This window comes from Trachinotus anak, unplaced genomic scaffold, assembly GCF_046630095.1.
Source record: "Trachinotus anak isolate AG129_WGS33_773 ecotype Australia unplaced genomic scaffold, CSIRO_AGI_Tana_v1 ptg000005l, whole genome shotgun sequence".
NCBI classification, from domain to species: Eukaryota; Metazoa; Chordata; class Actinopteri; order Carangiformes; family Carangidae; genus Trachinotus; species Trachinotus anak.
In genome coordinates, this window is record NW_027273856.1 from 6,425,175 (window position 1) to 6,441,009 (window position 15,835).

Genomic DNA, 15,835 nt, shown 5'->3' on the forward strand with positions numbered 1-15,835 from the left:
GTCCTTGATCTCCTGTGGCCTATAGCAGCCAAGCCAAATAAATATTACATGGACTCTATTCTAAAGGGTAGCCATTCCATTCATTTGTGCTGCACCAGACTCCTCTAACTTTTACGATCTTACATCAGCCAGCCGGCTCTGCTGCTGCTCTGTTGCACTTTGTTTCTTTAGTTTTTTGTTATTTGCTAGGGTTATCTTTGCTCTTCTTTTTCCATCTTCATCCGTTTTCGTATTTCCACCCTGTTCTCCTATCTGTCTTTGTATCAGTTTCAGCTTCTCTGCTGGCAACTTTCATACACTCTTTTCTCTCTTTGCAGCAATATAGCAGCCTTTTCCTTTATATTCACTTCACACATACTGTGATCAAAAGTCTCTCTATCCAATTTCATGTGGCTGAAGACAAAAAGCCCATGAAAAAAACCCAATATAAAAAAAAATAACAGGAGTAAATAGGAAAACAATTCTCCAGTGGGCCATGTGTGTGTTCTTGCCGGGCGGGGCCATCAGTTGATGGGACTTTTTTTTTTCTTTCCTCTAGACTAAATTTCACACACAACTGGGAAGGGGACAATCATGTTTCATCCATCTGTACTATATCATCCACTTGACCACCTTGTATAATACACTCAAGCTCCAGCCGGCCAACCAATCAGAACAGAGCCACTGACCCTGGAAGCGGAGAGAGACTTCTAATATTAGATCTGTAATAAACAAATCATCAGTGCTAATGGAGTAAGGAAGCCTGGGTCTTTTGATTCCACATTTTATTTATTTACCAGCCACAGTGACACAGTGGCCATTGCTCCACTGCAGAGCTCTCTAAAACCACGGGGAGTACAGGACGGTGGCTGACGCGCTAGTCAGACGACTCCCCCCACCACCCACTTCCAGCAAGACGTTCAGCAGCAGAAAAAAACTTACAAATAGCCTCATTAATGATAGCGACTGGTCTCCTCTGGCCTGAAGTCTCCTCTCATTATTCTGTTGTTTACAGCAGTGGCTCTCAAACTGTTCCACATCAAGGACCCCTAAACTGACACAAATTAGACCACAGACCCCTATTTAATGAGAAACCCCTGACCAAAATATTCATACATTCTGTCATTGTGCTCCTTACGGAATTGTAGTGAAAATACAAGGACCTCTGGGAGTCCCCGGGCCCCACTGGTTTACAGAATCGTCCTCCTTCTCCTCTCTGATCACCTACACCTCCGCGTCATGACGCCGCACACGCCCCACCACGGCTAGCCCTTCATGTCAGCTTCTGGAGCCGCGTGATTGATGAGTTCCCCTTTGTCGCCGTACATCCCCACTCGTGTGTGTCTGTTCTGAATCCTTAAACAAACTCTGACACAGCTATGAGCCACAGACAGCAACCACCTTGACTAAATCACATCAACTCATCATGGCGCATTGAAAGAGGTATTAATAATACTGTCTTAAGCTGAATCCGCACTGTTTTCTCCCCGCTGTCACTCCCTCACGCCAACAATTTGTTCTAACGATGTAATAAGGGCTCTGTCGTGGCAGGATATAAATAGCCTGTTCCCCACTTTGAAAGACGCTTATGTAACTGTGGCTCTAATATGCTTCTCTGCAACACCATATGCTGTTGCATCAAACTGTCTTCGTTCAGAGGCAGAGGCGAAAACAACAGCGCGAGAGGCGAGCAGGAGGAATTGAGAGTGGAAAGTGGAAAGAGGGAATGGGGGGGAGGCGGTTTGGGGGATGAGCGGTTAAACCGTCTAGTCTCGCCCATCAACTCCCCCACGTACAGGACGTGATGAGAGAGTCATAGAGAGTCCTCTATGTGCTGAACTAAGGCACTGAAATGCTCTGTGAAAGCAGAACACGACTTCATATAATGCTCGTAGCAGAGCATCTCCAGTTGTCGTCGGCTGCCCGTTCTAATCTCCCTCCTCAGCCGGTTACGACTTATTTGTCCAACTGTCTTTGATGACATCCTGCCGCAACGCTGTGAGCTTTGAGAAGACAGTCGATTTTACAGTCTGGCAGGCCCCAGATATTTGATTCCTTTCATTTCCAGTACACTGAGAGAATCCATAGCGTGAATGTGTTTTGCAAACATGCAGATTTTCTCCTGTAGCTCTGTCGCCGACTACGTGTGAACTCTGTGTCTGCGTGTGGGTGCGCGAGTGGGCGCACACGCCGTTCCTGCTGTGCTGTTTGTGATTTGAATTCCCCCCCCTCCCCTCCCCCACTACAGGCAAAGGACCCGAGATACTGTTCGCGGGGCAGAAGCTTAACGACAACGAGTGGCACACGGTGAAGGTGGTGCGAAGAGGCAAGAGCCTGCAGCTCTCTGTGGATAACGTCACAGTGGAAGGTTAGTGGGGGGGGGGTGAGAAGCAGTGAATGACACCATAGCGACTGTGAGGATGGTCGTGTACTTACAAATCCACGTGTAATAGCCCCACATTAAATTCATCCATCTTGAGAAAGTCTACTCTTTTACCATTTTTCACTGGATTTGGGACTCATCTGATTAATTATGATGATAAAAAATCTGACATGGAGGTGCCATATGGTTTACATTCATAGCCTAGTTAAACTGATATTTAGGGAGACTGGCAACAGCTTTAAAACAGTGTTTAATAGTCATAATGTTGACATTAAAATACCTTGAGCCATTATGCAATGATGAGTAAACCTCAATACCCATCGTTGGTCACGATCTCACCCACAGTGCGCCAAATATGAAAAAAGGAAGAAATTGTCAACAAGCTAGTTGCAATGGCAGAAAATCCATACACGTATATATGAAGAGCCAAAAGGATGAACAATTTACAATTTACACTGAGCACAAAAGAGAAGAGGCCTTTTTAAGCATATAACAACTGTGACTGAGCAGCTGTGCACAGGTTCATCCAATGACTAACAAAATCACAGGAGGATGAAAGGTCAAGAGATGAGGTGGAGTCACTGGCACTCGCTGTATTGTATTGTGGCCTCGGGCAAAAGGATGGCAGGGGCGAAGAACAAGGGAAGAGGTGAGAAAAAGGTATAAACCAGACAAAGGAAAGAGAGTGGGCACGCTGAAGCCAGGAGGAAGGAACGACCCTGTGAAGTTCGAACTGGTTCACAAACTGGTTCATGGGGAAGAAAAAAGGTGGAAGCGCCCAGGGAGTCTTGGCAGGGCAGGCTAGGCATCAGCAGGGAAGGCAGTTTGCCAAGCCCATTACTCAACATCTACCAGTAAACACTATATAAATTGTGGCATGTAGAGCACAGACGAGAGATTTTCTGCAATATTATGTTTGTATATTATCCCTTGCAGGAGGTTGAAAAAATAGACTGAACCTTTGTGAACCTATGCAATAAAACCATATGCTGCACGCACACTGTTTTGTCAACCAATATAAGCATAATAAAGAGATGCCAGAGCCATAGAGTATGTGCTTATTGCTAAATTAGTGTAGCAGATACCGTGACTTGAGAGTTTAATGTACTATAGCATTGTTTTAAATATTAAATGCATTATAAATGTGATGTACATGGCTTTTACATTATTAAACTGAGCTTGACATACAGTTCCAATAGAAAGTATAAACCTGTTGAAATTTAACTTATTGTGCTTTAAAACATATCAAATTTATCAGCTTACAATGGATATAATCCTGTCTGTGTTATAATGTGACATAATCCTTAACATTTTCCCAGGATGCTTTACTGCACTGTATATTGTCTAATGGAGAGCGCTGCAATTAGTGTATTACCACTTGTAATTTAAGTTAAGTTCTAAGTTAAGACCTTTTTTTTTTTCCGTTTTCTCCAACGTTTCAGGCCAGATGACTGGTGCCCACACACGGCTCGAGTTCCACAACATTGAAACGGGCATCATGACTGAGCGCCGCTTCATATCTGTGGTGCCTTCAAACTTCATCGGTCATCTCCAGGGCTTGACCTTCAACGGGTTGCCATATCTCGACCAATGTAAAAATGGGGACATCTCCTACTGCGAGCTGAATGCCCGCTTTGGCATGCGCCACATCATTGCCGATCCGGTGACGTTTCGAACGAAAGGCAGCTACTTAGCGTTAGCCACGTTACAAGCTTATGCCTCCATGCACCTCTTCTTTCAGTTCAAAACCACCACGCCCGACGGCCTGATGCTTTTCAACTCTGGGGACGGGAGCGACTTCATCGTTGTGGAACTGGTGAAGGGGTGAGTTCCTTCTAATTCTAGTTAACTGAACGAGAAGCGTTGGACACAGTGATCAATGAGGTGATCAGTTGATCATCAGTGAGATATCCATAATTAGATATATTTGTGGTTTTAATACCAAAAACCATCTCAGAGTAGGTTTACGTCTCCTCTCTTAGGTTTCTTTCTGAAACTCTAGCAACAAACATAAGAGAGGGGAGCCTCCCTTTTAGGTTGATAGGTTGAAGAAATTGTTTCCTGCAAGGTTGGATGGTGGGTCCAGTGGGCCATGCTAGGGGCACGGCTGAGAGCAGTGATTGCTTTGTTGTGACATCACAAAGCTAAGGAAGTCCTGACAGCTTGTTGTAAGGCTCAGTTTCTGAATACAAGCTGTGTGCATTCAGTTGTTGGATTGCACACTTTTGCACACAGTATTTATATATCACTGAGACTTGCTTTATAATCAAAAATCTCACTTTCTACAATATGGGACCTTTAAAAGCTCTTTTGAAAGCTCTGCATACTACAGACTGTTTTTGGCTTGGAGACAGAACGCAGATGAATATTCATGTGTATTTTTTCTTGAAAACTTGTGTCTCAAGTATCCATGTGACAATCTAATTAATTAATTAATGCATTAATACATAATTATGAGCTCAATGCATTTCACTGACCGCCTAAGTATTTTTCTATAATAGCAAGAAAAAGCTTGCACAAACCTGAAAAAAGCCTTGTTGTGAATTGTATCCCACTAAATACTGTTCATAATTAGAGTATCAGAAAGAGGCTTTTGCTTGTGTCTCTCTCTTCCTGTTGTGCTCTATATTCAGCACTGTTACAGCACAAAAGCCTGAGCTGCCTCTGCCACACAAAGACAAGAGGCTACATAAAGGAATTGGAATCAAGGTATAAAAAAAAAACAAAAACAAAAAACACATACCTTGAATGAAACAGCCACAATAGCCTTAACCCAAAACACAAAAGAGAGCCATATTTGTGTGAAGGAGGGAACTGTGCCACCTCAACTGCCTGCGGGCAATCAGGGGCTTGTAGACAAAAGCAGGTTTCTATAGTTACATGTCAAACCAGTGAGTAAATCCCAGGCTGCATTTATTTCTCAGAAATATTTCCTTAGACAGAGAAGAGGATGGAGACATTAGAAACAAAGTAGGGGAGCAGAATATTATCTTCAATCACTTCATCACGGCAATTGGAGGTTGAGTGCTGTTGACTGTGACCTGTCATCAGCGTGAGTCACATATTATGATGTGAAGCAAAATCAGAACGAACATGATTGTCCCCATTTGTTCTGACTGCCACGCAGTGATTTCGATTTTCTTCCTTTCAAGAACAGCTATTGGATTATGTTGTAGTCATGCAAACACGCTTTCACAGACACTCCTTACGCTGAAATCTTTCTCCACAGTTACGTCCACTACGTCTTTGATTTGGGCAACGGGCCGTCGCTGATGAAGGGCAACTCAGACAAGCCGCTCAATGACAACCAGTGGCACAACGTGGTGGTGTCCCGGGATGCCAACAACGTACATACGCTCAAGATCGACTCACGCACCGTTACTCAGCACTCCAATGGAGCACGCAACCTGGACCTCAAAGGTAAGAGCGGGGCCACCCAGCGCTCCTCCACAAAACATCCACCACAGAGAGGAAATAATTTTGTCTGTCCCTTAAGTGTTGTTGGACAGGGGCCATGAACACACTCATCCAAATTAGACCCACTTTCAAGAACACAGTGGCTTTGAGAACAGGTCCACTTTAAATTCTTTAGTTTTCTTAGTCATTGAGAAATTTGTACTTTTTGAAGCGGAGTGTTTCTAAAAAAAATAATAATCTTGAAACCTTTTGCTGGCTATAACAAAACACTATAATTATATTTGCTGTGCTGTAAATACACAATTCTACCTTGGTGCATATGTCAAAAACTGAATCAGAAAAAAAAGGTTTACAGGAATTTTTTATTTTTTTACAGAATTGTTTTTTTGTTTTTGTTTTTTCCCTGAAATATAAGGGCCCAGGATAAACAGAGAAAAACAAATGATGCTGCCAAATATAAATGTGCTTGCCAGACAAGTGGGGACACAGGGTCAAATAAAACTTAACAAAAGCCTGGCAGCATCTGTGCCAGTCTATCTATCTACTTCACCTTGAAAGATGACCCACCCCCCAACCCTCCTATTTCGGCAGATTTAGGCTTTACAGGAACAGGACAATAACAGAGTAATATCCTTTAGCCAATCAGTATCCCAACATGACCTAATTCCAACACCGTGGACCAAGGAGGAGAAAGCTTATCGCTTTATCCTTCACTTTCTCCTTTGGTTTGTTTTTTGGTTTCACTCGCTTGTTTTCACCGAAATGCCTGTCTGACTGGCAAAAAAAAAAAAAGTCACTTGACTTTTAGCCGTTCTACAATGACTATCTTTTGATGGAGACACCAGAGACACCAGAATAGGTACTTCTTTGACTTTAAAATCACCCTCATGAATCATCTTGAAATAATAGCCATGGTTACAAGGCACTTAAGAGTGAATAGATATGTCTGGTCCTGGAAGACTGGGGCTGGAAACTCAGGTAATTGTAGGCTTTAGACCTCAGTGGTCGGGTTCTCTCATGTGTTATTTGGATGCTTGAGAGTGGCTGCCTGTGAAGGAAAAGACTGACAGCATGGAAATAAAGGTCGGGAGTCAAAGAGAAAGAGATTCTTGGAAGAAAGACACTAGGAAGCTGACAGTTGGACAACAGAGGAGGGAAGGTAACATCACTAATGTGAAACTCTTTCAAGTGCGTGTGTTTCCTCTTATTAACTTTAGCTCTGGGTGATTGGATTGGCGATTGTCTGGAGTGCTCTTGAGGTTACTGAGGGTTGTTGTATAAAACCGCATCAGAAGTCAGTTTTAACCCCCCCAGGAATCCGCTGACGGCTGTGAGGAGTCAAAAGATGAAAAGGCGCCCCAGAAGCTTTTCTCTGGGAAGACATGATTTATTGACTGACTTACCCCTTTTTTTCCAGTGCTGTCCTTTGGGGTATGCTTGGTGCAATTAGAAAGGATAATCATAATAGGGTAGGATGTAGAGGAATGGCACTGCGCCAGTGTCCTCACGCTGGGTTACATACAAAATGACTGAACACAGAAACATGCTTTCATAAGCTGGAGACGCGGGGGATGAAGGATATAAATTTAGCTGCAGCGGTTTTAGCAGCGAGACATGTAATTAGCAGCCTGGTCCCACAAAAAAATTTGTGGTGAAATGCAAATAAAGTGAATTATGCACACGGCCAATTATGTTATTGTCAGATATGCGTCAGAGTAGGAATGTAATCATCACACAGTTTGTGTCATTTTACTCGGTGCTCATTTTACATGACTGCTGTGTCAATAGAATAATCAGTAATTACTAGATATAGTTGATGAATGCTGGTATGAAGTTTTTTGGTTTTTTTTTTTTTTTTATATAGTGAGCTGCAGCATAATGTGTTTTCATTATGCATCGCATGCGATTGATAGATAAAACTGGTCTCCTGTGCATCCGGGCACTCTTTGCAGAATATCTACTCTGCCGATCTCCTGCAGTAAAGTGAAGTAACTGATGTCTGTAATTAGAGTGGTTTTTTTGTCTTTGATTGATTGCTTCTGTCTCGGCTGCGGCTGAGACTGCTGTCAATCAGCCTGGAGATAAGACAGGGGGATCATTAAGACGCAGTCAATGAGGTTTTTCAGGAAGCATGCTGCTATCCTGAAGGTGTTGGACCATGCCATCCCATGTCAGGCCCGTCTTCAAACTACTCTCCCACCAATTTGCAATCATTTTGAACGGCGTCCTTTCCAATTAAGGCGAAGAGCTTCATAACTGACCTCCGAGCAAAAGAGACGCGCACCTTCAGCTGTCATGTATATAGTTTAGAAAACGTAAACATAATCTGTCTTCTCATAATTGGGGGAAAAAGGAGCGTTCTCCAGGCGGCACAACTTTTGTAAGCATCCCCTCACTCTAGCCTGAGTGATTAATAGACAGTTGCACCTCCTTCTTATAAAGCACCACCAACCAAGTGTGCGCCGGCAACATCCCTCAGCTGCCCACCACTGAGTCACGCAGCGACAATGACTCCATTTGCATATTCAAAATTACAGACACGCCATTGAAAGATTTGTCTCACAAATGAAACAGAAGGCGGCCATTCTCGGTGCCCAATCAACACAGTATACATGGCTGGGTGGTAACCAACCCCCCCACCCCCCACCCCCATCTGTGAGCTCCTGCGTTTGAAACTTATTTATTTTCAGGGGTCTTTTTCTTTATCTGAACAACCCATGCCTGCAGGGGATGGAGGTTAAGGCAGCTCGGTGCTATTGGGAAGAATAATAGTTGTAAATCTTACTTCATAGGACTTTAGTGTGTGTGTGGGGGGGGTGTCTCTATGCCCAATTCCCTCGTCTAATTGGGCATTCAAGCCTCGCTCTGTAGTTGTGCCGTGACAGTTCCCTTGCCAAAATATCACATGCAGCTCAAACGCTGTAGTGCCATAAACACTAGAGCGAAGCACCAGAACTGAACATGTGTGTAGGTGGAGAAAGACTCTTGACAAAACATACACGCATATATATATACTACCAGGTGTGATTGGCAGTTTCTCTTTCCTTTTCAGACACACACAGTACACTGTGCACATTTTTTTTTCTTTTTTCTGACTGTTAAACAGTCAAATACAAGGCTTTGCAAATCACAGGAGAAATAGCAACAATAAGCCATTTCTCACAATTTCTTTGCTCTGTTTTAACACCATTTCTCCTGCATTTCAAAGAAAAAAAAACTCCAATTCTCTGAGCTTTATCTGTGTAATTGCCCAGAGAAAATGGGGAAAATGGGTTTTTGTGCTCTCTGTCTTCATTCTCTTTGTTTTTGGACGGGCAAAAAAAATCTTCAAGGCATCCCTCTTTGTCAGCTAAAATACGGTGAGGGAGCAACACACACACACACACAGTCCCCGAGGATAGCACTGAGTGAATGGAGTTTTGTATGGTGAAGGAGAGTCTCAGAAGCAGACATGTTGAACATACGCCATACGGGGAATACAGCTCTGTCACTGCTGTTGACAACCTGCAGAACACAGTGATACTGTAGCTTCCCTGAAATGGTCTTGTTGATTCTACGGAGCAACGTGGTTAAGAGGGATCCTTATCGAGTACGCCAGAGGAGCTGTACAATATGATGTTAGAACATGATAATGCAGAAGAATCCTTCAGTAATACCACTGAAGGTGAGCAATACAAAATAAGTCATGATAAATGGAACATGATATCACTATTCTACGAGCCCAGGATTTCATTCATTTGATATGTAAAGTATTATACACATAATGACCAGCAGTTGTGAGCCCAGTCTAACCTGCCTAAAAACTACTGTTCAGTGAGAGCGAAGGGAGTGACAGACTGTTCCTTAGTCCATATACATTTCACTAGCGTAGTACAACATCACCTTACAACTGATAATGGGGCTGCTTGTTCAGGTCAATTTGTTTTCACTGCGATCAAAGCAAAAATTCTTTGATTTTGTCACAGACGATGCAAATATGTAGCTCCGCATAAATATGTTGTTAATTGTCACAGAATCTATTCAAAAGCGAAGCAGGAATTTCCCTCTTCAAACACATCCCCTCGGCGTCTGCAGGAAAGTATTAATGAGCCTGTTGTTGTGATGGCTGCTTCGCCTGTTGTTAATATTTTTGCCACATTGATGTGATTGACCAGTTGTTTAATTCTTTACATTAATGGTGTGAAATGTTTTAGCTCTTGATTACAGTATATATTTTTTTTTTTTTTTTAATGAAATGTTTTATGCTTGCCAGGTGTTACATTTTAACATTAGTAATTACCGTTTTCATTTTAAGGCTTCAGTATAATTACCGAACATAAACAAGACCATCACACAGACAACACGCAGCCTCCTCTGGGGAGGATAGCAGGGACAATTAGCAGCATCCTCTTTGCAGCAGGATCAACAGGGTTTATATGATATGTCTTCTTTTGGGGGAACACTCACACCAGTAATATCCCTTGGTGTAGACAGAGGCTAATTGTCTCCATTTGTTTGTGCTAATTATGTCAAGGTAATATATTGATTATTAATTCATTAGTGCTATACACAATGCTTTCAGTTAAGGATGCTTTAGGTTAATTAGTGAATGTTCTCTGACTAGAACATAGGTGCTTTGTTATATCCTGTAACCAATAGAGAGCTGCAGCGATGATGTATTTTTGTAGGAAAACTTAGCATCACCCTGTTTCCCTCAACAAAAAGCCAATGGAATTTCACCATTAGCATTTTACTTTAGAAAATAAACTCTGTGACAAAAAAAACAAAACATAAAACTGATACTTACATGTTTTGTTCAGCAGGATAATCTTCACAATAAACAAAACTTCATTGACTTTGCCTAAAAACAATCAGCAGAAGTAAAAAGCTAATGTTAGGCTATAAATGTACAACACCATGATGTACAGGTGGACTGGTGAGTATATTGGTTTTCCTGCTCAGCATGATGTTGTTAAATGTCTTGGACAACCTCTGTAGTTTTAGCCACTTGTTGGCAACTGGCCTTTTTTAAGAGACTTAGAAGCTTAAAAAAATCATGACCGTATTTACAGACATATTTTATGTCATAGATTAAATGTAAAAATGTCTTGGACTTCATCTTCACCAAAATCCCACTTTAAAAACCCATTCACTTCAGGACAAGGGAACTGGAGGTGCTAATGTGCTAACTAATTTCTGGGTTTAAGGACTCATTCCTGCAGCACCCTATTGATGGCACTATCATAAAATATAAATTACTAATTTGAATCTCAGCTAAGTCATTTCTAAATTTTGGTAATAATTATTTATGTTGGGAATTAGTGATTTGTCTGTGCTAGACCTAAACAGTTACTTTGAAATTCGTAAAACTGCAGCAATAAATCATCAAAGTAAGTCAAGCAAACAAAAGCAATAGCTGCATATTTTAGCAACTGTCTGGTGTTGTAGTAATGCTCTGTTTGCATCTTGCATTTTTGCCCCTTATACAGCTGAAGTTGAGGTAAACACTGTCGGTCATGTGGAAGAGGAAGTAAACACAAACAGCCATTGCCCTTAGGGGAGCAACCTGCTTTACTGTGCAAAGAACACAGCAATGTCAAAGCCATTAATGCCATTATTAAATATAGTGATGGGGAAATGAGGAATAACAACGACAGCAGAATGTCTAATGAAGCGTTTTTCAGGATGTGGAGATGCAGGGAGGAGGAATTATTTGGCACACCATATTCAGACAGAGCCTGTCCCTTTCTTTTGAAGATGCTTGCTAATGAGGCAGACTTGTGTTGAATTGTAAAGAGATGACATTGAATATGTTCCATTTTTCAACAAAAGCAGAACAAATTGAAACACAATATGGAGGAGAGGTTTGGCGAGGGAGAGAGAGAGAGGAGGAGAGAAAGGCAAACAGGTACACACATTTTAACGAGCTCTGCTCATGCCAGCGGTAAAATTGAGATTAGCTGTTTGATCACCTCAAAGCTTTTCTTTCTTCTGCTTTCCGGTTAATATCAGTGTCTGACAAACCAAGCTAAGCTAGTTGCTAATCCCTCCACAATACTAAAACCTCTTCACACCTCTTAGTAGACCAGGTACGACACTAATCTAACCATTGTGCCCCCTTCTCGTCCCCACCAAGACTGAACACGCTCCAGGCAATAAAGCTGTAGTTTTCACAATGGACAGTACAAGCTGTCCCAGAGGAAACACATTAGCATGAAGCCGAATGCTTCCTGGAGTTTTTCAGTCAGACAATCATGAAAGATGACCAGGGTTTCTGGCAGCAGGACAATTATCACAGTGGGTCAGACATTAGTTTTTTTGTTAGTATCATAGTAGTATCATTTAAATGCTTTAAAAGCGTTGTCAGATTTTTTTGAGCATTGAACATGTTTGAAGTTTTTGCAGCTGCGGCAAATTCTTATGTGATTATCATGACACTTAAAGTGAGTGTTGCAATCAACAAGGTGTAGCCTTCGCATCACTAGTCAATCAGTCATAGACATAGATGCGTATTGCGTTGCACACATTGACCTGGTTAGCTAACAAGTGGGGTCAAATGAAGCTGGCGGACAGTGCAAGGCAAAGTAACAAAAGTGGATGTTATATTTCTTTTTAAAAACCTTTTAAAAACCTCCTTTGAGCCAGCTAAAGAGTGAGGGAGAGAGAGAGAGAGAAGGAGCAAGAGAGAGGGAAAGAGAGAGAGGGAACCGACGGCTGCCAAGCACCTCCCGGATCCGTGCCGGTCAGCCAACAGCAGCAGAGGCAGCAGGAAGCAGGAGGAGTACTGAACTCCGTGTTGAGTAAAGAAAATATTCAATCAAGTAAAAGTAGCCTGCAATTAGTCTCAGAACAAGAGGCAGACTTACCTGTGTACACTCATGTGTACGACCTGCCGAGTACAAGAGTCTATAGTCAGTAAATAACTTCAATGGAGGAGCTGCAGGTTAAGTGCCTTTGTCAGAGGCATTTCAACAGAGTGTGCTGTATGCATCTAGTACCCAGACTTACATAGTGAGTGCTTTTATTTTTACCCCTCTTTATTTCAGTGCCTCAGTGCTTCAGTGCGCTTCTTGATCAGTGACATCTAACTAAAATCAAGTGTTTACAGGGTGGTGGCCATATACAGTCCACATCGGTCCTAGTGTCCAAACTGGCAAACCATAGAATCAAAAACACACTGACTATTGGCTCTCAAAAACTGGTGGAATTTATTTATCTCCTTCACCGTCCATCCATCCATCCATCTGTTGGTTCTGTTTTGAGCTCATTCTGCTTATCTTGTCCCCTACAACCCTGTGAGCTGAGGCGCCCTACGAGGGAAACTCATTTAGGCAACCTGCAGGTTATCTACAGTATCATCCTTAATCTGACTGACGTGACCAAAGGTCAGGGCCAGAATGTAAATCAGCTGGCAGTCAAGGTGGCAATATCTTCACCAGGGTGGAATTAGTTTTCAGCGCATCGGTTCAGCAGCTGATGAGAGTGATCACAGGGTCCATATTATTCTCACTAATGAACAAGTAAAGATCCCAAAAAATTCTTTCAACTGGGGCAGCAGCTTGCTCCGCAACCCTGATGTTACCACACTGGATACCTTGTATTCTTTAGTTGATGCAGGCACAGATTCACACGGGATCATACACAGGTCTCCAAACTGTCCAGCCTTTCTAAACTCATCCAACACGTATGCTCTATATTAGAATTGTAATGTTAATGACATCGTACTACATGGATAATTTTCACCTGCTACCCCTCTCTGCAAAGGTGGCTTTTTCTCCTGCTACCCTGAGCAACAGTACAGCAGCTTTGTATTCAGTGTCTTGCACAGTAGTATTGGGTGTATTTGGTAAAGAGGATGTCAGATACAAGGGACATGATATTAAGCTCCTAGAACCCTGCAACTGCTGCTGTATGAGCTTTATTCACTACTGCCTTCTCCCATCTGTCAATCATTTGGCCTTGAAGGTACTATTGTACACTGTGCATGCCCATCCCCTGTGCTCCTGAGTATGCTGTGATTTCCATTCATTCAAAGTGAAGGTTTGGGTGTAAAAAGGGGAAGGAATCTATTCATCCTCTGACAATATACATACATACAGTATATTGTGAGATCCTAAGGGTTCCTCTGCCCCTCCATTATATTCTGTAGAGATTAAATGTCATCACAATATTGCCAGGGTCTTGTTCGTTCTATATGAAGAAAACTTTTCCCCCTCCCTTCCCTTTCTTTTTCTTCTTATTGTGGCCATCTTCCATGACGCCATGTCAGTGTGAATAGCCTTTAGAATCAGCATCTCTGGGGAAACAGCAACAAGAGAATGGTGTGAATCTATTAAGTGCAAAGACAGTGATGTGATCATACTGAAGAAATGCATTGTCCCGCAGTGAAAATTAAAATCCTATTCACTTCTACTTCAGCCGCCCTGGAAAAGGCACAGAAAAGATTTTGAATCGCGAGCCCTAAATACTGCGACCACTGTGCCGTACTTCAAGTCTTTAAAAGAAATAACGCGTCAAGGTCTTAATAAGCAGACACCCAACTTGGAAAAGGAATCTGCAGTGTCGATGCCAAGCAGAAACTATCACTGCTGAATCCATTGTGGGGGTGTTTCAACCTACAGCTTCTCTAATGGGCCACTAGGTTTCTGGCTCCCCGAGAGACCTCTGAGTTGAATGCCTTCAGTGTCACCCTCTCACTTATGCTATGTTTTGGCAGTTCTATGAATCGTCTTTTATGAAGGCTTAAAGGCATGAAAGGCTTAGAGAGAGAGGTATGCTGGGAGCATGTTTGCTTTATTGATATCTGAGACATCACATTCACTCAAGATAGACTGCTTGCATTATCCTAAACTCCCAAGATGAAGTGTTCCTTTTCCTGTGCAAACAACAGAGAAGAAAAACAAGATACCTTTTTCTACTTGAATATTCTCCATGAATTGATTCCCCCATGTGGCCAATATGTGGTTCCTTGTACCTTTACAAAGATTTATCTTGATCCAGTTGTCAGCATCTTGAAACTAAACAGGCACATCAGTGGTGTCAAGACTCATTCTGAGAATAGGAAATATTTAAATGGATCATTTTTTGCATTCCACTTAGCTCAAAGCGTTGTGAGCAGAAACGGTGTGGAAAGTTAGGTTTTGGTCTCAGTTCGATGTTGTTGGGGAGAGTAAATCGAGAAATATCAGTTTCTGTCCGTACCTGTTTACAGGACGTATTACAACTCATGTACTTTATTCAGTTTCGTCTTCAACACTGTCTCAGTTTGCACCTGGCGGGGGGTTGTGAATGACAGGGAGGGAGGAGGCAAAGTAATCAAGGTCTGCCAAAGCTGCGCCTGAATGTATTTGCATAATAATAACTAAACAAATCACATGCAGCATAAATGGATTAGCGCCTCACGTCAGATAGTATAAACGTCTCAAGCTGTTTTTCCTGCCTCTTTCGTGGTATCTCGAAGCTTTAGGAGGGGTGAGGACAGTGAAAGCAGTTCTGGAGCCATATTGAGTTCATCCACACTGTTCCGTTAATTTGTCATAATCTTAATCATAATCAGCACATTGGGTGATGTTGCCGTAATCAGCGTTCTTATCTTCTTCATCATGAACGTTTTCAATCAACAACAATGTTTCTTAACTAATTGATCAATGATGAACCACCGTTATCACAGATATAAAGTAGACAGCCAATTATTTAATTTATATCATTATTAGATGTTAAATAGCACAAGACTTATTTATATTCCACCCCTTAATTATACACCCTTATATAGTCAGCTGATGGTTTTTATAAGAAAACACAATAGCATCAAATGTCATGTCAAGTTCTAGAAATAAATCACCCTGACTATATACAGAGGCCTCTGAAAGTCACACAGATTTTTTGTGTTTTGCCACTGTTGCCCATCAGTGTACACTCAATAACCCATAATGAAGTTTTTATAAATTTTTGTAAATGTATGAAAAATCATTGAAATCTCTCATTTATGAAAGTATTCAGTTCCTAATTCAGTACCCATTAGGCAGCAATTACAGCTCCACCAACATCTGCACATGGATTTGAGCAGTTTATCCCATC

The 15,835-nt window shown here is 42.0% G+C and overlaps 1 protein-coding gene across 6 annotated transcripts in view; it reads left to right on the forward strand.

Moving 5' to 3' along the window:
* nrxn2b (neurexin 2b) overlaps positions 1 to 15,835 on the forward strand; it is a 692,879-nt gene that overhangs the window by 365,280 nt on the left and 311,764 nt on the right. For all 6 annotated transcript variants that reach the window (XM_071478063.1, XM_071478062.1, XM_071478058.1 and 3 more), the window contains 3 exons: positions 2,228 to 2,347; positions 3,805 to 4,186; positions 5,592 to 5,782. In XM_071478063.1, coding sequence (XP_071334164.1) covers positions 2,228 to 2,347; positions 3,805 to 4,186; positions 5,592 to 5,782 — 693 coding nt within the window. The remainder of the gene's footprint in view (positions 1 to 2,227; positions 2,348 to 3,804; positions 4,187 to 5,591; positions 5,783 to 15,835) is intronic.